Below are 22,888 nucleotides of genomic sequence, written 5' to 3'. Positions count from 1 at the left end.
TCTCACCCTGTGCAAGGAGATTATTCATTACGGTTGATGTGGAAACCTCAAAAAGCGGGCGACTACTTGGCGCCTCACAAGAGCCGGCGCAATTTAGCATCCATTATACATTTCTTTTCTCTTCTCTGCTTTCACTTCAGAAGACTTTAATACCACGATTATTTTACTATTATCCATACTTAAACGACGTTTGGCATTTTTCTTACAAGCAAGAAAGAACCTTTTAAGGACCCGAATCATTCATCTTCAAAATGAACTACTTCCATTCTAAATAAGTGTTCTCTGCCCGATTCAAAAACGTTGAATTTGCTCGCCTCGAGCTTCTAAAGAAACAAATTTGACCTGGGTATTTAAAGAGATGATGACCTTTTCACCTTGTCTGCCCCATGCATAAGATACCCGATGCACCCAGAATTGAAATGTTCAATGCATATCAGTAAAGTTTTCAACTTTGTAGACTAAATAGGATTTAGACATGCGATTCCAGAGAAATATCAACCTTCTCAGGATGAGAAAAAGAACTTGAAATATGAGAAAGTGGATTGTCTGATGAGAGAGCCCACAAGGCGCAACGTAGCGGATGATGAGTACAGATGAAGAGATGTCGTGGGAGTAATGTTCACGACAAGTAGCTTGGTGGGTTAATTTGTAAAGATGAGGGCAAAGATCGTGGCCGACTCCTTTTTCTATTTTCTTTTTTCCCCTCTCTCTCTCTCTCCCCCTGTTGAGCTTCGCAACTTGAAGAAACCGCGTACTTTGAAAAGTCTCAAGTGTTTGTGTGTACCATGAACTTCTGACACCGCACCGCGATGGAATACAAGTCAGGCTCGATTACAATACACCCTTAATTTAATGTTTCCCTCACCTATCATGGAAGACCACGTAAGAAGGCATTTTCCTTTTGTTAGTTGGTGCCTTCCTTGGACCTAACTGAAATTCAGTTTATTGGAGGCATGCCCGTTCACAAACTCAATGAACGCATCGAGTATTTGCTTGAATAAGTTTTATTTAGTTGATGATGATAACGAGCATTGAGTCACTATGCGACTTGTTTGGCTCACTAACGCCACCATCTTTAAGCACAGAATAGTTCGTTCAAAAGGGTTTGGTGAGAGCATCGCCGTTTCATTAAAATGGATGAATAGATGGATTTGCTTTTGGCGAATCTGTTCAACTCATTAAAATTCTCCACAATTCGTGTTAATTTATATGCTGGGGAAGTTTCAGACACTTCTTCGCATCAAAGACTAGTAGGTTCGCGTCAAGGGGAGTTTCTATTAGCATTTCATTGTCAAGTGAACTTCCCAATGAATAAGTTATTCTCTGAAAGCTACAGAGTCCACTTTCAGTTTTTTACAGTAAGTGCTGAGACCAAGTCAATTTGGAGTTTACCGCGGTTCAGGGAAAGCAGATTAGGTAGGTGGGAACAGTGGAGTGAAAGGGATAATCTCAATGTTTTTGTACGTGAGAAGAGATCAATGAGATAAAGAGAGCTTTCATTTGTTGACCAATTTGACTCCATAAAATTCTGCCCGAAAATACTCTGAGAAACTTCCTGTAGACAGACCTGAAGGGCCTTCAACAATCATGGCTATCAATAAACCATTTAGAATATGTGAAAAAAAAAAAACAGTCTTAACTTAGGGTGCATTTGTTTGAGAGAAAGTATTTTTCGGGAATCCGTTTTTCGGACTTTCATCCATTTGGTTCGCCGAAAATGATAAATAAACTGAAAATATTTTTCGGTCAAGGAAAAAATTTATGTATAAAATTAGGAAAATGAATTCTCTAATCTAAAGAGGTGAAAATACTTTCCGGAATTGTTCATATTGAATTGGTTAATATTTTTTCTTTTCTCTTCTTTCTTTTTTTATCTTTTTCTTTTCTTTTTTTTTCTTTTTCCTTCTTCCTCCCTCCACCGGTCGCCGGCCTTTCTTTTTCCAAAATAAAAATAATTTAAAAAATACAAAAATTTTCGATAATTTTCACCATCAGACTTTCTTCACTAAACAACTGAAAATACTTATCAAGTCTTTTTTGGGTTTTAGTCAAACACCGGAAAATGAAGTCATTTTTCTGGAAAATGACTTCCTAGAAAGTATTTTCTAGAAATGGTACATTTTTCAGGAAATAATTGCATCCTTAAATGAGTTCACAGTGTCACTGTGATCCAGTTATTTTGGTCCCCGAGTGTCTTTAACACAGCACCATGCCGAGTCTATGTTCCACGGAGAAGCAAAACTTCACCGACCATCTGTTCCCCGGTTGAGATATTTTCTTGTGCGCGCACGCTTGACATGAATGGAATTTTTTGCTTCTTGACAAACTTAACCAACTTCATGTAGGCATAAAGTATCAGGCGAGGACGAACGAACAAAATCATTAATGATGCAGCTGGAATTGATTGACCTACGATGTCATGGACGCATATGTATGTTTCCAGAAACAGAAACGCGGCGGCATTCGAGGGAATTATCTCCAAGTCATACTGACCGAATTTGGTAGTTTCACCACAAGCTTCAAAAGAACGGTACCTTCTCCACAGACAGCACAATAAGGCAAAGCTACGCGCCTCCTTCCACTCAACTAACTCCACTAAATGTCAGTTACAGTGGTTGAAGAGCAACAAGAAAATCTCAGGGCTATTAAATGGCACTCTGTAAACTGTCCTTAAAAAGAAGACAAAGTGTCCCCTCCTTTAAAGAACCATTGGCCTCCAAATATGTACAGATTTCACCCGGTCCGGAAGTTATTATCTGCATCTACCTCAAGATATTTCGGAGTTCAATAGCACTTGCTTCAGTTTCCTTGTGATGTCAATGGAGTTGCGTTCACGTTTGGTCAAAAGGAACAAAAAACAGAGTATGCAAGTTCAGCTCTCAAGTCGTGCAACACACAACAGTTTCCCATGGCTTGCATCGTTAAGCTTCTATAGAATGAACGTATGCAAGAATTTTTCTTAATTACCCATTTTAAGAGGGGTTGCCCGGTGTGCTGGGGAGTTCACCCAATGCATATATAAAAAAAGTATAGGGTGCCCTCCTCTTGGTGCCATTATAATCTCTCCGTATTCAATCACTTTCATGGGTGATCAATGTGTTACAACACGGTTATGTGAATCCGGTCATACAAGGATGATGTTTTAGAAAAGCTGCAACAGCATTCGTGCGATAGAGTTCACTTCTCCTTAAATCAGAGACGATCATTACAAGTCTTAAATGTTCAATCAAGACAATGGAATGGCAGAATCATTCTGTTTTTAACTCGATAACCATTCTTCTCCGTCTGTGTCATACTAATTGGGCGGGGTGCATGCCTTCTTTCCGTTCCAAGTCGCATGCAATAATCATTCTTAAGATGAGAAATTTTGAAGTGGCGAAGAATCATTGTCAGAGTTTGAGCTCTTAAAACGAACCATTGCCAACTCTTACTTTAAGATTTATAATTTGTTTGGCAAACCATTTCAGCCTTCCAGAAAATCCTATTGTTTGAAGAGTGACCATTTTTAGCTAAATAAAGAGGAGAAGAAACAGCAAATAGAGAGTTCAGCTCCCCTAATTGAAACTTCTAATGAAATTTGGGTTCCAAAGGGGAGAACCAGATTCAACATTCAAAAGAACAGCCACAAAAGTTTCTTGACCAACGGAGACAGAGAAGATAGCAAGAATCTTGAGGGATATTATCACAGCAAACATCATACCAAACACAAACTCGGCGACCATTGCCCATATCTAATCTGATCAGCGACACTAAAATTCCTAACCAATATGAAGTCACAATCTATGCTTCAAACAGTGAAAAAAAACTGAAAGATCAAATTCTTTGCAAATTATTGGAAAAAGGGGCTATATACAAAGATCATAACTAGTACAAGTTTTTTGCATATAAATATAGACTGCTCTGAGCAATCTTAGTAACACAACCCAGAGACCTATTCAAAAGTTGGTTACAGATTCAAGTTCAATGGCTTTTAAAACTAATGAAGAATTCTCGATCAAATGAAAGCTAATAAAGAAAATGTGGTACATGACCCATGTGGACAATCCAAAACAACCAAAATCTGATTAGTTAGCAGTGAGTGCATCTAAGCAACCATGTTCGAAGGGAAGAAGCTGTCCACATAGATACATGTTGCGAATTAGAGAACATATGTATAGTAATCTCATCATATATTTCAGCAGCCAAATAGCTTTTAGCTCACTCGAGTCTCTGACTCCCAACTTAGAAACACTTTCATCTAGAGCAAGCATGAGCATAAGAGCATTATATCTCTGTAAGAGACTAGTGTCAGTTTCTTAGGATATCCTGAAGATTATTGAGCAGCAATGCAATGTCTTTTGGTTGGCTGTTGTAATAAGCCTAATGGAGTTAACGGCTCTCTCACCAGTGCGAAGATTTTCAGATGCACCAGGCTTATAGACCTGCTGAATAGTGGCTTTGAGAACCCAATGGGGCCAAAAGTAAACCATAGACACAAAAGTTCTTCGAGATCATTCAACTAAAGTTGCTTGATATGCAGTCATTTATCACGTTCTCATTTCTCTGCCGACTATTTCATCTAACATGCAAATTTTCTATTTGAAGTCCCGTGGATAACTCCTCTATGGTTGGCGGTCAAATACCACCTATTGCTTCCTCCAGGTTTTGAACCTGCGCCATACCCTTGGAGAGGAACAGAACACATTCTCCTGGTCATTTACAATACAACTGTATTGATGTAAATAGTAACTGTACATTGATCAGGGAAAACGATAAATTGGTCCATGGTGGAGGGATCTCCACATAGCAAAGTGGTCACAATACTTCATCGGGATTTGTCCGACGAATAAGCATTCTTGATTTCATCTCTTTATAGCTGTTATCCACATGAAAGTTTTTCAGTGGAGTCCGACCGTTAGAGAATTTAACTATTAATCAAGGCCTTCATTTAAAAGCTTAAGCTTTTAGAGTAATTGGATGTGTAAATTTCACATGGTATCAGAGCAAGAGGTCTCGATAACAAATCTTCTGAAGTCCCTTATATGCCTTCTCATTTATATTTTCACAGTTTACTCTTAGGTCAAAGTCCACACTACGTGTGAGAGGGAACTGTTAAAATGTTTAAAATATAAAACCACACATTCATTTAACAGTTTAAACTTTTGGAATAATTGGCAATGATTTCACAAAATTTCACACTAACGTTTAGATCATTCGAGGAAATGGAATACCATTGTCTTTCTCTATGTTTGGAAGAATTTTAGGGCAATTAGAGGGAACGGGCCATTCCAAATTGAGAAAAATATCTACAGATAGCTCTTATTTTTCTCCTTCTCATATTTGAATATAGTTTTGAAAGTTCAAAACAATACTTCCTTTTCGCTAACATAGGATTTCCGTAGCAGCCAAACAAATTCTACTCAAATTTTTCTTTCATCTGCAATCCCTCACTCATTCCATCCCCTTCTCTTCACAATCTACATTAAACACATAGACAAGTCTAATTTAGGGTGAACCAGCAGTAATAGGAAGATAATTTCTCGTGCATTTTACACAATTCAGAACAAACATTCTTCAAGATAACCCTTCTTAGAAACAATTGGGTGAAGTCTGTTCTGTTCTTGAATTCTACTCCACTTTCATGTATCTGTCACGAGCATTCTTCACAGTACAGCAGCATAATCTTAACAAATGCAGAAACCATCGAGCGCACAACAAAGAAGAAGAGAAAAGGCTTGGCAACAATTAATCATTTTGAGCTCAATCTATTTCCATCGCGTCACAAAGGATAAAGAAATGAATTTCCGGCGACGCGACAACGTTTCGTCGCCAATTCCATTTCTATCAGTAAGAATCAACAAACGGCCTACTACTTCTTCTCGTCATCTCACTCGCCCCACCCTTATCGCAATTCAACCCGCATCCGCACTGAGGGCACTCCTCGAAGTTATCGATAGGGAAATCCGCACCTGCGATGCCGACGGAGAACTGCAGATCGTCGCCCCGGCGGCTGACCTCCACGATGTCCACCCACACGAACAGCAGCTTCACCTTCACCCCCTGCAGGTTCTTGAGCCGGTTCTCGGAGATGACCCCGCGGATCGTGGACTTGTACTCCAGCTGGTACGACCCCTCGAGCGAGAAGCTGCAGGTCTTGTTGAAGTAGGCGGCGAACGCGCCGGTGGGCTCGTCGAGGTCGTAGCCGTTGACGCCGATGGGGAGGATCCCGGCGGGGAAGTTGTAGTCGCCGAGGATGTCGTACGCCGATCGCTCGCCGGCGGGGCCCGGACGCGCCGGTTCGGCGCTGACGAGGAGGGCGGCGGCGGCGCAGAGGATCGCCGACAACGAAAGTAGCGATCTGGGAGCGAAAGTGAGACCCATCTCTGTCTCTGTCTCTGTCTCTCCGGCGGTCGTTGTTGATGGATGAGGTTTGCTTGCGCGAGCGAGGATGGGAGATTGCGTCTCTGTCGAAGCTTTAACTGAATGTCTTCGGAGAGAACGAAAGTTCGGTACAGTTCATCACGTTGTTCCGCAGATCGAATTGGAATGGTTGTTGTTGACTTTGACTCTCTCTCCCTCTCCCTCCCTCTCTCTACAAAATGGGCCTGAGGCACAAATGGGCCCAGTGTCCAGTATCTGCTAGATGGGCTTTTGAAATCCCGTGGAGTTTTGCTCTTTCATGACACGGTTTCCGAATCTTTTGACTCGACTAATCTTCACGGATTTTCGGAATCTCTACTCCTTAACTGAAAAAAAAACATAAAATTATAATTTATTTTTGTTGGAGGTTATCGAGGTGCTTGGATGAACGTTGATTGTCATCGACCGGAGAAAGATTGCGCATTTTCTTAATGGTTTGGCCTTGATGTAGACGGTTGTCCGGATTCGAAACCTCTTGATCAGAGGAATTCGCAGTTGTACGGAAGTCGGGCGCCATGTGTAAGGATATCAACTTAGATCTCACTTCACATTTGATTTTTTTTGCGTGTCGACTACCTAAAGGCGTGACCCTGATTAAGCTGCTACTCGGAGGGGAACTAGTATAACAACCTACCGTCATAGTTCTCCACTTGAATGTGATTTTTCCCAGAAATGATCAAACTTGAGACCATTAGTTCTTGAGCCGAAAGTAATGCAATGCCCTTACCACTTAGGCTATCCCAGGAAGGGTCGCGTCGATATTATTCCCTCATGTTACAACATGTCTATATAGACATTTACTTTTTAGTTTTTGCTTAATTTAAATTTTGCAATAACGCGCTCTGAATTTTTTTAATCCGAAACATCCAAAACTTTCTCAACATAACAATGTTGACACGTAAATTCACATATAAACTTTTATAAATTGAAATTCGAACATTATTTTAAGATTTTGACTGGGTTTTCATGTTTTGACCTCAAACAAGCATGCCGTTAAGCTGCAAACACTCATGTTTTTTTATTGTCCATTTAATGTAGTTACTTTAGCACGTCTTTAGGAATCTTGTGCTTGATTGATGGACAAGAATTCGCGCTCCCGAGAGGTTGCTTGAGGAAGCATGTTATCCAACATACCACGACATCCATGCTTATATAATATGAAATAATATAATATGATATGATATAATATGCTACGTAAAATTAATGGGGCATCGACATACATGCACATTTCAAATCAGGGACATTGAATTGCGTCTAAAATTCCCTAATCACTCGATGAAAATGACCTTCTCTCCTTATCAATGCCTGGTAAGATCCAAAGTTAGGGTTTAATCAAGAAAGACATGCATGCATTACGTGAGACAACTAGCGAAGGTTCCTCGCAAGTGCCTACGAAGCAAGTTCCTCGAGCTTGTTAAGTTTGGACATTACTTTAATTACGACTAACGCTCCGTTTATTTTACGAGAAATGAATGATTTAAAAAATATTTTCTCAAAACATGATCGCTTGTATAGTTTGAAATTAATAATCAACGGAAAATATTTTTATTATCAGCAACAATTTCTACCCAAACTTTTTCGTGAACGATGAGAATATTTTTCGTTTATTCATTTTTTTTGAGCGATATAAGCAATCATTTTTGGGAAAATATTTTTCAAATTATTCATTTTCCGCAAACCATTTGTTTTGCGAAAAACATTTTTCTTATTTTCCGATGTTTGGTTCGTTTAGGAAAATGAATGAATGGAAATTAAATCTATACTTAAATTACTATAAGCTCCAGTAACAATATTATCAGCAGACTCAACTTTAATTCCCATACCTTTATCATTTTTCAGCTTAAATCTCTTCTAAGATGCCCCATTTTACCACAGCTCCAACACATAGCACCACCGCTCCTAGACTAACCACGTTTATTCAAGTTTATACACTTCTACTAACACGAGTACCAGTTATTCCTTTACTTTCACCTATTAAAGCAACGAATACAGGCTCACTATATTCTCTCCCATGGATGTTTTCACTTAGAATTAAATCACCATAGGAATTACTAATAGCAGTAACAATAGTATTCAAACTATCAGACAATGAGGATAATAGAATCAAAGTACATACCTTATCTTCAAAGTTAACTCAACTGAACTCAATTAACTAACAATCACATTGAATTCATTGATATGATTAGCAACTGATGCGCCTTTGCCCATCTTTAAGTTAAACAGAAGTACATGTCCGACATGGCTTTCATAAAATCCGCAATAGTTTTCTCTTTCGCGATGTTAAACATAACAGTATGAGCCAAGGTTAGCCAAATAATGCCCAACGCTTGTCTATCCAGTAATTCCCATTCATCTTACTTCATCGACTCTGGTTTCTCCCTATACAGGGGTAAGTACAGTTTCCTTTGATATAGGTAATTATCAGTCTGCATTTTCTAAAATCCAAAATCCTTTCTATCAAATCTATCAATTTTCACTTTTCCTTCTTTTGTCCTTATTGATTATCTTCAACTCAGCCAAGCTTAACTCTGATACAAATTGTTGCGGAAGAAAGCGGTTGAACAATAAAATAAACAAAACAAAACAAAAAAATTAAACTTCGGCTTTACGTGATTCAGTCGATGTGACCTACATTCACGAGAAGAGCAACAAATAATTTCATTATAGATTAAGCAATATAATGGAGATTACAACTATGCTCGAGTCACTCAAACACTCTCGGTGTTTCCCAACCCCCAATTACACTCAATAACTCACATAGTGTTTAACCCCATAATACCTCACGATATAATCTCTCATATCACAAAGAAATGAACAAATCTTACCACAACATTTAACCGCCTGCAACACTATATTATTAGTGTAATTCCGCAAAAAAAATCGCTACGCATGAACTTTACAAAGAAGCTCTCTTTGCATTGACTGAAAGTATATTGAAAGAGTGAAGACAATTAAACAAAATCGCTCAGCCGTCGCTGGCGAGGGCGAGCCTTGCCAGTGGCCGGTTGCCAGTCCAGCGACCGGCTAGAGGAAGGAGGGAGGGGAGGGAAAAAAAAGAAAAAAAAAATAAATATTAAAAAAAAATTAAAAATATTATTAAAAGTTGTCCACGTTAGTGCCGGTGACCGGCTGGCGTACACGTCAGCAAAATCAGACCAAAATTGACCGGAAGGATTGAATTGGCACAAAGACAAAATGTGTAGGACTGAATTGGCACAAATGCAAAAGGTTTAGGACTGAATTGGCACCAAAAAAAGGTTTAGGACTAAATTGACATAAATACAAAAGGTTTAAGACTGAATTGGCATAAAAAAGGTTTAGAATTAAATTGACACTAATATCAAAGGTTTATAACTTTTTTGACACTTTTCCCGTTAAATTAGTGATCCAATTTCTAGAATCTTCAAGATTGACATTAGCTAGAGAAGTAAAAAAGAACGCTACAAAAAATCTAGTCTTAGGCGGCAATGAATGTGTGTAGAAGAGTCTAGAAAGCACAAGCAAAGTGTTGAAGTCTCTAGGAGCTCATGCATGGAAAAGAGGGAAAGCCACCATGAAGAAGTCGGTTATGAGTGACTATAAAAATAGGGGAGTGGGCGTCCATCTTGTGGGAGTAGACCAATAAGCTTAGCTACTTCCCTTCCCTTTGTAATTCTCACCAAAATAATGAAAGTCTTTCCTTTTCCTTGTGCTCCCTTCCCGACAATAACCTCTCATACATTCATCCTTGTCGTTTCTTTGCTCAATCCCTTTCCATATACTAGCACACAAAGCAAAAACTAACAGGCTGTCTCTGCTATTTGTGCATCGTCCCCGTCCTTCATTTCATTTTGATGGGGTTATATTCGAAATTGAATCAGAATAATCACACAGATAATAGAAAAATTGACACACAGGTTTATCCAGGTTCGCCCTAAAATAAGGTTACGTCCTGCAAAGGGATTCTGCTATGATATATAGGTTTTCAATCACAGCCACTCGTTACAATGATCTCTCATACAAGTACAATATATATAGAACTTAAAATGGACCCAAAGCCCAAGTTTATCCAAATCTCTTTGATCCCATAACAAACGGATCAACAAACTCGATATTATTTTGGGGGCGCTGCCCTCGAGCACCCGCCCACTCATCGGCGAGCAGGGCCGCCGTCTGCTCACTGGGGAGCGGAACCCCCGCCCGCTGTCCAGTCAGCGGGACCCTCGTGTCAGGGGCACCCCGCATTCCGTGCGCAGGGTCAAACGTCGTCGGATCATATTTTGGTTTTCCTAAACTCACGTGGGCGTGCCCGATATGAGAAACATAAGTCCCCAAATATTCGTCAACTCTAACACGTTTCACCCGAATGAAAATTGAGGCGATCTCATTGGATGATCTTTGAGAATCATTTCTGGCCTCTCGAGTTGAGAGTTACGCGTCTTTTCCGAAACTTCTTATATTGCATAAACAGGAAGTGATCAGATACAACAGCTGACGACCGAGGAGACTCCTAATGCAGATAGTGAAGCTTCCAAACACTCAGCGAGTGAACCAAAAAGTTGGGCTTTACAGTTTGGTACTTAAATCTTACATCTTACACAATCACATGAGTGTGTAAAGAGATAATTTAAGAAAACTTGTAATCAAACGAACTTATCAATGCAGCTTATGTAAACCCCATCTGCACCTCACCATGCAATTGATTAGAGAATCATTTCTATCTTTTGGTCAAGTAGAGACTTATGGGCACTAAACGAAAGATCGCTAAATTTACTTTTTAAAGCTCTTTAATATTCGAAAGATTGAACGATTTCAAAAAGGATGTGGCTAAAGAATGCCATCGAGGCAAGACTCGACGAACAGAACACCACCTTCGAAGAACTCTTTTTATGTCGAGTACATTTAACAAGAGTTACTGAGATACTCTTTACCATGTTCTTCAATCAAGAGAAAGATTACCTACTCAAACAGAAACACTGACATAGCTCGACTCGAAATGGGTCGCTTCTCTCTCTCTCTCTGTGGATAAATTGCGGTGGACGGTGGAGATGGATAGGAGGGCGCACTTAATGGTGGGTCCGATACAAGATGTGCCTTACCTTAACTGCAGTACATTATTACACTTTGGTCCCAAGAAAATACACAATCAAACCAGCAACATCAATTGGAATAATTAACTATTCCAATAAACAGATAGGATTGACCTAACTCTGTCCAAAATAAAAAAAGATTGATGTATCTGTCAATCTTTCTCTTGAGCTACTACTACTTGAGGAATGGAAGTTGGATCTAAGAGAGGCTCATGTGGTTGCCACCCTTTTTCCTCCACCGTTGACGACGACGACTGGGTCTTTGGCTTGTAATACATTGCGTACAGAATCAGCTGAGCTGTTCCAAGTCCGAACCCGGTCCCGTTTGGTATCTGCATCCAATTCACCATTCAAGTTCATGAGCAAACCTCTTTCTTTTCTTTTCCTGAGGTGCTCATTTGATCGAGTATTGCTTTCTTTTGTTGTGAATAGTTGAGTTTTTGGCCATTTCTTCATTTATTATGTAGAAGTTGATAATATTCCATTGAAGAGCTGACTTAACTCTCCCATTTCTTTTCAAAACCCGCATTTAATAAAGTTAGGTCGCGATATCAGAGTTGCACATGTGAATCGAAGTATGAGATCTGTTTCCTATTTTTCTTTTGAACTGCTCTGACTTCTGTCCGCATCTAGGATTTGCCTTGTACAATCAAATCTTACTTACAAGAGAAATGGTGCTATTATATATGTATGTGTTGATGACTGATATACACGTATTGCCGGCAAGCAAGCGTGAGTAGTCTGTTTCATCAATGAAAAGACTACGCACATAGTGCTCAGCATGCAACGAGTGACACTAAATTATCCTTGCACAGAGCGGTGAACACCAATCTGATCATCAGATAGCAAAGGGTAAATTTTGGGCTACTTTACGTGCATGCATATTTTGATGCTGCTTGCAATGGTTGGTTTTTCAATCATCATATCTACCTATGGTCGAAAAGATAATAGAGAAACCAATGTAATAGAAAAGGTGGAAATCAAGCTTACTCCAATGAAGTAGTCATTGGTGAGGATGGCGTAAACAGTCCAAACGCCGCCGTTGATGAACAGGACAAAGGAGAGGAGGAAAGGCATGTACTCCACACTCTTCGTGGTAACCACCGTCTTCTGCAATAATAATTGAGATTAAAAGTCAATTTCATGCAACATATCAAGCAATTAGTCACCTTCGTAATAATATTGTTTAGCAGACACGTCATAGCTTACGCACGTGTCTTCATATATATATATATATATTACCATGGCAGAGAGAGGTGAACCATAGGCGACCATGCTAAAGACAGCACTCAAGAGGCCCGCAACAGCGATTTGCATCTGTCGGTCCAACGTTAACTGAGTCACTAAGATTGCTGCTGCTGGGAACATCACATCGCATGTGATTGCAAGTATTGCAGTTCTCTTCTGCATTATTAACACACTGCAGTTATATTTTTATTAAAAGAAATGTTCACAGTAACCAAGACTAATTTGGATTCTGGTGTACGCGCACTCTATGTATGAGATAAGATCGTATCAATGTTTCAAGAGCTCTCATTCATTGATCAGTCGATTAATAAGATTGCGTTCTATCTTCGTGTTAGTCTAAATTAGAGTTGGGTCGACATGGTTTGATCAGATCTAGAGATATTCCATTTTCTTTTTCGAGAAAGAAAATAAGACATAAAATAAAAATGTTTGGAAATCACAATCAAACAACGTACTCTCATTCTGGGGGGAGCATAGATAAGGAAGATGGCGACGAAGATGATCTCGAGGACGATGCCGAAGCCATTTACGGTCGCGACGACGACACTGTTGGGCTTCACGATCCCGTAGTAAGTCCAGAAGTAGGCGTTCAGCAGCTTGAACACGTACGGGATGCTCTCGAACTCCTCAGTCGATCTCCGCTTCACGATGTGCCAAAACGTTTTCCTACAAAAGAAACAGAAGGAGGAGAGATATTTCATATCGGCGTCGATATGGACGAGCCAGTCTCGACATGAAAAAGTTGAACAGCGAATTCGAAGCTCATGAGGGTTCATCGGCTTTTGGCATACACAGGAGCGAGGTAGATGAGGCCGGTGGTGACGTTGCCGAGCAATCCAAAGATGAAGCTCAGTGTCATGCTGGTAGGTTGGACTGAATCCTTGTGGCCAAAGAAGAAAGACGGGTTGGATAGGAATCGGATCAACCAACGTTCTTGAAGGTTTTTGGTCTCGTGTTTACAGAGAGAGAGAGAGAGAGAGAGAGAGAGAGAGTGAGTGAGTGAGAGAGAGAGTGAAGCAGTAATATCTACTCAAGTAGAAATATCCATCAAATCACTCCAAGTTAACCGAAATTTGGAACTGGGAATCGGGACATGCACAGACGCCTGGGAATTCTCTGTGCGGGTGTGCTCGCGAGTGGTCTGCATCGAGTAAAAAAGAGAGCTTTAGTGGGAGACATAGAAAAGAGCTAAAGACAGAGGTGGGGCTTAGCGGATCTGTCGTCTCTGGACATTGACCTACCATTTCTTATAATTAGATTCCTGAATTTTAGCTTGTAATATTATTTCTAAATTTTTAATTTAATCAATGTGGTCTTGAAATTTTTGATACATGTTCAATTTAAAGAGAAAGTACCGAAAAAGTCATAAAACTATTACATTGATACCAACTCATTTCTAAACTTTTTAATTGGGCTAATTTAATCCTAAACATTATAATATTGGTATCAGTTAAGTTCATCCGATCAATTTTGATTGAAAATCGCTGACATAAATGTCGGTTGTCCTATGTGGTATGACCAGTGCTAATGTTGACAAATTTTACGAATTTTTAACATTTTTTGTGAATTTATTATTGTTGTTGTTATTATTTTCTTTTCAATTTTTCTTCATTGTGGCCGATGAGGATTGATGGCCACTGGGTGAGGGCCTGCGAGCCCTCGCCGAGGCCATCACCAGCCATAGGCAAGCTCACGCTCTCCAGATCTGGAGGGCCACGACCCTTGCCAGTGGCTAGCGAGGGTCGTCGGCAACCCTTACCGGCCACAATAAAAAAAAAACATAATATAAAAAGAAAAAGAAAAAGAAAAGGAAAAATTAAAAATTCGGAAAAAATATTAAAAAATTGTAAATTTTGTTCACATCAGCATCGATCGTGTCACATAAAACGATCGACGTCTATCTCAGCGATTTTCGGCCAAAATTAGCCGAATTGACTTAATTGTTACCAATGTGAAAATGCTTAAAACTAAATTGATCAAATGCGAAAAGGCTTAGGACTGAATTGATTGAGGATTTTTTTGTACTTTTCCTTTCAATTTGGTCTCTACACTATGTGAAAATGTGCGATGTTGTCTTTCCATTAATTCTAATTAATATAATCTGCCGATTTGGCTTCCGATATGATACGTTTGAATGGTGGATAAAAGAAAAGTTATATGTAGATTATCCACGTAAAATATTCAAACTCAAATTATACACATCATATGTCTATGCGGATCATCTGGGTCTTGGTCTTTGATCTCGATAGGGTCGACGAAAGATACGTGTAAGGGCCCTAATTATTCGATCTTGCCTTGCCCTAGAAACGGCTGACCAATCAAATAAAACTAATCATTCTAAAAATAGGCGGCCCATTCAATTTCATGAGTCATCCCCAAAAGAAACGACAAACAACAATTGACTCCCCAATGAATAGATTTGAGCTCGGCGGAGGTAGAGAGTTTGGTGAGCATTAGGTTTCTTTTCCACCCCATCTTTGCCTTTTACTTTTCAACCCAAAGAGAATGTTTTAGAAGGAGTAACATTGGTCAAAGTACATCGACCTCCATTAAACTACACCTTTGGCATATTTCAATTGATCAAGAACAAGTTTGTGTATCCTATTGATCAACTCTAGCATGAGGAGTTCTTGTGTGATTGGTTGGAGCCGGACATGCGATCATTCGAAACGCTAGGTCGAGTTGGTAATATTCCGTCCCTCGTGATAGAGATTTGACTGGTGGAACAATGATTAGTTAATTCATTTTCCTAAATGATATGAAAGGTCGAAGTTGGAAAAAATCATTTTCGAATCATGGTCTATGTGCCTCCAACACGTGGACCTATTTGGGTGTTGATTTTGCTTTGCTCTGAATACGGAACCATTGTGAAGTTCTAGTACATTTAGTAAGCCTTGTATCAATCCAATGCACATAGACCATGGAATCAAGTCAATCTCACAGTGAAGTCAACTTGCTCCGATAACATCCGCCTCTTCCAAGAACTCGCATGCGTTTGCTTTACATGGACATGATGCATGTCATAACCCGCGTCGGGATTTTTAATTGTATTGGTCATCGTTTCAACGTCCAATGTCGTACTCGTCCTCCTCATGAGAGTGGAGTTCATACGGACTCATGGAAAGCGTCTTCATGATCTTCTGCAAACTGTGTTGTCGATTCACTGATGGGTTGGGAAGGCTTCTTCCCTTAGCGATGGTACGGTTTTTCAGCCGATTCTCGTCCTCAACTTCGTACGAACTCATCTCTACGTCCCCTTTGACTAGATGGGCCGATCTGTCTTCCTCTGCTTCCTCTGTAGACTCTTCTGATTTCGATGCCGTGGACTTGTTCTTGTAGATTAAATACAGTATCAGCTGCGCTGATCCAAGTATGAACCCAATCCCATTCGGAACCTTGAAAAATGCCAGCGAAATTCAGAACAATGTGCGTAGCAAGGACCAGTGCTAACAATGTTAAGAGCGGTGCTAGGATGCTGGGAATTTGCCGAAACTTTCTGCTCAAATAGTGTGACAAACATAATTTGATTCATAGAACACAGAATCGATAACAAGTAGTTAAATTTGTATCCTACGTGGTCAAGTATGCTTCCTTAAACAAGCTTGGTATGAAGTTTTAATGCATATAGCATTTGTATGCCCATTAGTCCTGGCATTTCCTCACGAGCAGGCACAAAAAGTGAGAAGAGGCAGAGACTTACTCCGATGTAGAAGTCTTTGACCAGCACCGCATAAGTAGACCAAACGCCGGCATTGAGGAACAAGAAGAAGGAGAGGAAAAATGGCATATACTCGACGCTCTTGGTCTTAATAACTGTTCTCTGTTTAAACACGCCAAATCAAAGCTAAGTTAATTTAGATGTCTGAAATCGAACCCAGCAGGCATGACCAAAGCTTCGTAAGGACTAATATACGCTCTTGAATGTATATTTGACGTCTCGATTTTATTATCTTGCTAATGCAGTCTCAGAAGCACTACGAAAGATCTTACCCAACATAATACCGTTTTGTATGACTAAATAGCTAATGACGATTCGCCTCAAGGTTAAAAACAAAAATGGCAAAATCATTAGAATGATAAGAATATAGCTCACACAAGGAGTCAGAATGGTATCGTACCATCACAGCTAGAGGAGAGGCATACATGCCGACGGTCAATCCAGCACACAAAATTCCCACGACCGTGAGCCGCATATTTCCGTGGATTGCCAGAAGAGTCACTGCTATTACCGCCCCAAAAAAGCCCACGTTTATAATGGCCACCAACTTCATCAACTTAATCTGCGAATCAAATGCTTTGTCACTCTTGATGCTACTTAGGCAATACTCTTTGTATGTGCACATACATCAAGTTGCAACTCTAAGAGTCAGTTATCATCTATAAGCGCTGAACATCATCTATAGGCAGTACTCTTTGTATGTGCACAAACATCAAGTTGCAACTCTAAGATTCAGTTATCATCTATAAGCTCTGAACATCAATTGGTGATGGCCATGGAAAGCAGAACTCACACAAGCATCAAAAGTAGGAATAAACGATTGACTGACCTTTTTGTCCTTGGGAGCATAAATGAGAAACAGAGTGACATAGATGAACTGCATGACGGCTCCAGCGGCATTCACTGTCAACACGAGAAATCCACCCGGCTTGAGTATCCCATAAAAGCTCCAGAGACTCGTGCTCAGCAGAGTGGTTATGTACGGAACTCCTTTGTAATTCTCTGTGGATCTCTTCTTGACTACTCGCCAGAACGTTGAACTGCAGTTTTTCAGTCACTTTTAAGTGTAAACACCAAAAAATGACACAAATCTTAGACCCCGCAAGAGGATGCACAATCTTAGCTTATTGTCATTGTCAAGATGATGTATAGGAACTATGCCCCCTTTGGTTAGCAAGTTAACGTGTATTACTAGCTCGAAACTGCCCCTACTTATGCTTATGACTCGTATCATTTCCACATTGAAAGAAACTGCAGGGATTCATTTGTTTTGGTGCTACATGGGGTAGTTAACCAAGGTTTCGGACTCGGACTTTTCCTAGCTAATGTTTCAAGATAGTTGCTGAATCTTTAGATTCGAAAATTTCACTACTCACACCAAGGTGAATTTGTATTGATAGGTAGCAAATTGAGGTAGGTAAAGTCTTTACTACTGGCATGATTGATATGAGAGATAGAGTCAATTATATTATAGTGCAAAAACATAGGCATATTAGGACCATATTTATTTTGGTGGAATCTAAGAAAAAGTCCAGCTATTAACTGAGCTGTGACAAGCTATAAATTCATACTAGAATCAGTCTAAGCGAGACTGAATTTCAAATAATGAGTGAAAACACATTCATATCACTTGTAACCCAACAGAAGCCAGAGGTTTCCCTGCTGTTTCAGCTTCTGCACTCTCTTACTAGAAAGGACAGGAGATTGCTCAAGCTACGAGGCTACCATACTCGGGCAAATATCACGAGTTTAGGACAGTAGTTGGTTACTATCAGCGACTTTAAACAGAGTGCCTCTGCTAGAACAACTTAATCAAGTCTCTACTCTAGACCGTCCGCGCTGCATTTAGCGCTGATGCTTATTGAAAGACAACTTGAGAGAACAAGCGCGGGTTTCCACTTACATGGGAGAAGTGAAAACCAAAATCGAAATGATGTTACCTGCAACAACAGCAACACATATTTTGAAGCACTCCCAAGATATAACAATCACGAGAAAGAAATTACAGGGACCCAAAAAACCAATAGAGTGAAGAGAAAACAACATCAACATACCGAAAATGCCAACTATGAAGCTCAAGCTAGCCATGGAGAGAGAGAGAGAGAGAGAGAGAGAATTTGTTTGAAGTTTGTGGATGAAAATGAAGAGGTGGGAGAGCTTAGAGATGCATGCGAGTGGTGGATGGTACAAAGCTTTCTCTTCGTATATCAGTGAAATGCAAAACTTTTGCACCCAAAAAAGAGGAGGACAGATCAGTGAATGCCCGTCTCCACATGATTGCCACGTTTATATAGTATCCGTGGGATTTTACGCATGCTGATACTCGCGATTGCATGTGGTGGACCCAGCATCATTGTTCCTTGTCCTTACGTGCTTTTGTTCGATTCTTTGTTATCCGGTTACTAGCGGTGAGGACCTACCTTCCTCGTTGGGCTCGATTGAAATGGCCGACTTGGAAAATAATGGCAGTCCTTTTCCCATGACCTCCTATGACCATCAGTCGTTGTTTTCAGAAGATATTAGTTCGTACTCGAAGTATGTCGGCAAGGTTGTCTCTGCCAATCGGTTCGTTCATCGTCCCCTTCCGTCATTTCACCCGGATGGAAACTGAAGGCTACAGCAACCTAAATTGCTAACCCGCTCTCTCATTTCTGGCCTCTCAAGTTGAGAGTTACGCATATTTTCAGAACTCATGTCGCGTTGTAAACAGGTTTGCGTAGACAACTGATCGTCACGAATCAGCTCTGTTCTTCGAGAGAACCGAACAGGTCAGGGCTCCACACTTCAGTACTTCAATCTTACATCTTACACAATCACCGAACTGTGACCGAGAAACTAGTCAGAATTGTAGACAGGTCGACATTTCAAGCCTCGACGAGAATTCACCTCACTCAAAGTAGGTGCTAACAAAAATAGATCTCGTCATTTTGAGACAGTTTTCACAGAATCCGAGTGCGTAACGAGATACTTTAAGAAAGTTGGAAGTTGGAATACTTGGTTGTTTACTCACTGATCTCAGGGCATTCACTCTTCAAGGGTGTGGAAACAAAGCACTGGCAATGTAGCAAGACTTAAAAATATATGAAAATCGATCCCAAAACCAGAAATAGATAGAGCTGTCTTCACATTTAGTCTTTCGACTAACTTCAGCAAAACTTAGATTGCGACAGTCAAAACCAAATTGGCTTTAACAAGTAAGAAACTAAGCTCAAACCCTGAATCCCCTGCTGTTCCTCCTGCCTCTAGCCCTCTCAAACTTTCTTCCCTTCGAGCGAACATATGGCTTGGTGTGGCTGTGTGGGACACCAGGTGCAGGACCGAAGTGTTTCACAGCTTCTCTAGCATTCTTAGGACCTCTCAGAAGAACCTGCCAAAGAAACAGCTTCAAATCAGTAACACCATAGAGCTTCGCAGGAACCACAAAGGCACTTAAAATCATTACACAGCTAAAAATAATTGGTCTGAATACACGATGAAAAAGTAGAGAAGTATGGCGCACCATAAAAACAGTTTATTCAATTCCATTGTACATCAAATGTAACTTGTAGTTGTTAGCCAAGAGGGTGTGGAAGAAAAATACTCTACGAAACGCGGTTCATATCCCACATAAAACAGATCATAGACTATCAGTCATTGGAATTGGTACCGTGTTCTGTCCAAGTGGAGCACGAAGAGCAAGCTGGTCAAACGTCAAGCATTCACCACCCGCCTTCTCGATCCTTGCCCTCACTGTCTCGGTAAACCTCAAAGCAGTAACCTTCAAAGCTGGAACCTCATAGACCCTTATATCATCAGTAACTGTGCCCACCACCACGGCAATTTTGTCCTCCTGCGGATATATATTTAAAACAGCTTTACATCTTTGACCAAGATGGCATGATTAAGATGCCAGAGAACATCATTTGAATTAAACTAGAGTAGGCATCCAGCATCACAAACCTTTCCCTGCATGTAACGGATGAGCCTGGAGAGAGACAATGGAGGCTTGTTCACCTTGCTCATGAACAAGCGCTTCAAGACGACTGCATTGAACTTGCTTCCAGTCCTCCGAACAAGGAAACGATACAGCTGTTACACGGTTTTCAGAGCAAACATAAACACATTAGCATATGTATCGCTAAAGAGTGTAAATAGGTGGCTACATCTGCAGTCCCTACATTAAAAAGCGGAACAATCTTTTGCTAAGCAAAAGGAAGTTGCAACCTCTTTAACACTGGAGTCACCATACAGACAGCTAACAAAGTCAAGATCCCATCCACACACAACTCGAGTTCTCATAAAATCACACCCATCCACATCGTATATCTCTAACGCTATCTACCGACGTCTTGCCGTCGATGTGTGCTTATAGCATTTCCATCCGCCAAAACATACACCGTGATACTCGCACGAGCAAAGGAACGGGCTACGATCATGAATGGATAAGTCACAGCCAGGTAACAAAGTAAAGTTCCCATCCGCAACTCGAGTTCTCATAAAATCACAGTCATGCACGTCCTATATCTCTAACACCATCTACCGACATCTTGCCGTCAACGTGTGCTTACAGCATTTCCATCCACCAAAACATACACCGAGATACTCGCGCGAGCAACGGAACGAGTTACGATAATGGAAGTCACAGCAACACCAAAGTATACCAAGAATTGGCATGAGACTGAAGTTCAGAGTCATCACATGAGCATGGAACGGCCAGCATACAGCACACGACTCATAACAAGCCACCTAAAGAAAGGCACGCACACATTTCCCAAAAGCACGAAACTTGTCCCAAATCTCCAGGAACGACAACAGCTCCACAAAACTCGAATCACAATCGTCTAAAAATTTCAGCTCAACCCTTTACATCGCAGCATAACGAGCTTCACAGGCTAGACACCAGAATCGCCTAAAATCCAAAACAACAGCAAATCAAGCGAGGGATCCGACAGCTCATCGTTTCCTTACCTTGACGAGGAGCTTCAAGTAGATATCGTCCGACTTGGGAGCGGTCCTCTTGGTCTTCTTGCTCTTGCCTCCTGCCTTCAGATCGATCCCCTGCGATCACCACACGCCCACGCATGTCCAGAGATTGTCAAGCTTCAGATCAATGAAGAAGACGACGACGCGAAGAAGAAGAAGAAGATGTAAAAGGGGAGAGAGAGAGAGGGAGGGGGAGAGAGAGTACCATCTTCCTCTTCTGCTTCTGGCTCCGAGCTCGCCTCTGCCGCGGCTGCTGCGGTGTTCCGGGGCGAAAAGTGTAGAGGCTAAATGGAACACAGGACAGGAGAAAGGGAGCTAGGGTTTTTGCAAGGGGCTGCGAGGTTTGTCCACGGGTCAGGTCCACCTGTGCATCGTGGGTATTCAATCTCAACCGTACGCGTGGAGGGGACCGTCACTTGATCTGACGGTACGATAAAGATATAATTAAGCGCTTGGTGTTGTATAAGACCATTTATAAAAAAAAAAAACAAATCATTTCTTGACATTTTTCAAAAATATGCGCAATCCTTGGCCCCAAAAAAAAAATCATTGAGGAATTTTTAAAAATAAGTCTTAGATTGTTCTTTTTCATTAGTGTCAGTGTCCGTGTATTTGGTGGAAAATAAACGATTTGGAAAACATTTCCTTAAAATTGATTATTTATATTACTTGTAATAATTAACTAATAAAAAATATTTTTATTATCGATAATAATTTATATTTAAATTTTTTTGTGGACAATGAAAATATTTTTCATCCATACATTTTTGCAAGAGATATAAACTATTATTTTTTGGAAAATATTTTACAACAAATGAGTTTTTTCGCGAAACAAATGGACGCTAAATGATGATCACTTTTCTTAATTTGAAATTATCTAAAAAATCAAAAACTATGATCGATTGAACGTTTATTCTAGGGCCCAATATAATTTGATCTTTTTGTCCACTTCGTATATTGGTAAATAAATATGCTCGTAATAGGCCTGTGAATGGACATGTAATGAAATTTTTTCATATAACACTTCAGGTTTAACTTTAAAAGCAATTTTTGAAATGTTAAAACAATTTTTTTTCAGTTTACCTTATCCCTTATTGCTTCAATCATTAAGCAGTCAGCTAGACCGGAATACCTATTACAATTAATCTCATGTGAGGATAAAATACATGACCTAAAAACAAAAAAGTAGCGCGAATTTCTTAAGCAATTGCGTGACCTAACGTTATCGCTGGTGGTCCGACGAGGTCGCCACCCTTGCCGGCCGCCCCCTCTTTAAGAAGCACATGTACGATTCCCTTCGGTGATTACATTACTCAATATTAATTTACTTTTCTTGTGAAAACTCAGCAAAAGAAAAAAAGGGTAATTGTCACGGGAAAAAGTTGCGAACCATTTTGAGATGGATCCTAGATAGAATCCACCATCCTGCTTCAATAGTCGAATGCTACACATCAGCTCGTATCAAAGAATTCAAAGCCAAATACATAATGAT

The 22,888-nt window shown here is 40.3% G+C and overlaps 4 protein-coding genes across 5 annotated transcripts; all 4 read right to left on the bottom strand.

Moving 5' to 3' along the window:
* Positions 1–5,714: 5,714 nt before the first annotated feature.
* LOC115680306 (uncharacterized) lies at positions 5,715–6,500 on the bottom strand. The gene has a single exon (XM_030604110.2). The coding sequence runs from the start codon at positions 6,358–6,360 to the stop codon at positions 5,824–5,826; it is 537 nt and encodes a 178-aa protein (XP_030459970.1). The 5' UTR covers positions 6,361–6,500; the 3' UTR covers positions 5,715–5,823.
* A 4,942-nt stretch (positions 6,501–11,442) lies between these two features.
* LOC115680305 (bidirectional sugar transporter SWEET17-like) lies at positions 11,443–13,809 on the bottom strand. The gene is made up of 5 exons (XM_030604109.2): positions 13,508–13,809; positions 13,172–13,382; positions 12,711–12,872; positions 12,459–12,578; positions 11,443–11,800 (listed from the first exon to the last, which is right to left on the bottom strand). Exons 1-5 carry the CDS (start codon positions 13,573–13,575, stop codon positions 11,621–11,623), a joined length of 741 nt encoding a protein of 246 aa, XP_030459969.1. The 5' UTR covers positions 13,576–13,809; the 3' UTR covers positions 11,443–11,620.
* A 1,772-nt stretch (positions 13,810–15,581) lies between these two features.
* LOC115680303 (bidirectional sugar transporter SWEET16-like) lies at positions 15,582–18,668 on the bottom strand. 2 transcript variants are annotated; one of them, XM_030604106.2, is made up of 6 exons: positions 18,489–18,668; positions 18,338–18,374; positions 17,264–17,474; positions 16,835–16,996; positions 16,417–16,536; positions 15,582–16,111 (listed from the first exon to the last, which is right to left on the bottom strand). In XM_030604106.2, the coding sequence occupies exons 1-6, from the start codon at positions 18,520–18,522 to the stop codon at positions 15,779–15,781; spliced, it is 897 nt and encodes a 298-aa protein (XP_030459966.1). In that variant the 5' UTR covers positions 18,523–18,668; the 3' UTR covers positions 15,582–15,778. The 2 variants fall into 2 exon arrangements, with proteins under 2 accessions (XP_030459966.1, XP_056168086.1); XM_056312111.1 differs by lacking the exons at positions 18,338–18,374; positions 18,489–18,668 and adding an exon at positions 18,375–18,476.
* An 828-nt stretch (positions 18,669–19,496) lies between these two features.
* Positions 19,497–21,736, bottom strand: LOC115680193 (60S ribosomal protein L18-2). The gene is made up of 5 exons (XM_030603947.2): positions 21,602–21,736; positions 21,382–21,471; positions 20,374–20,502; positions 20,081–20,263; positions 19,497–19,801 (listed from the first exon to the last, which is right to left on the bottom strand). Exons 1-5 carry the CDS (start codon positions 21,602–21,604, stop codon positions 19,643–19,645), a joined length of 564 nt encoding a protein of 187 aa, XP_030459807.1. The 5' UTR covers positions 21,605–21,736; the 3' UTR covers positions 19,497–19,642.
* Between the last annotated feature and the right edge of the window lie 1,152 nt (positions 21,737–22,888).

The sequence above is a fragment of the Syzygium oleosum genome, unplaced genomic scaffold (genome assembly GCF_021117445.2).
Source record: "Syzygium oleosum isolate NSW1041296 unplaced genomic scaffold, Sole_v2.1 Sole_v2.06, whole genome shotgun sequence".
In the NCBI taxonomy this organism is placed as follows: domain Eukaryota; kingdom Viridiplantae; phylum Streptophyta; class Magnoliopsida; order Myrtales; family Myrtaceae; genus Syzygium; species Syzygium oleosum.
This window is presented reverse-complemented; position numbering and strand designations above follow the sequence as displayed.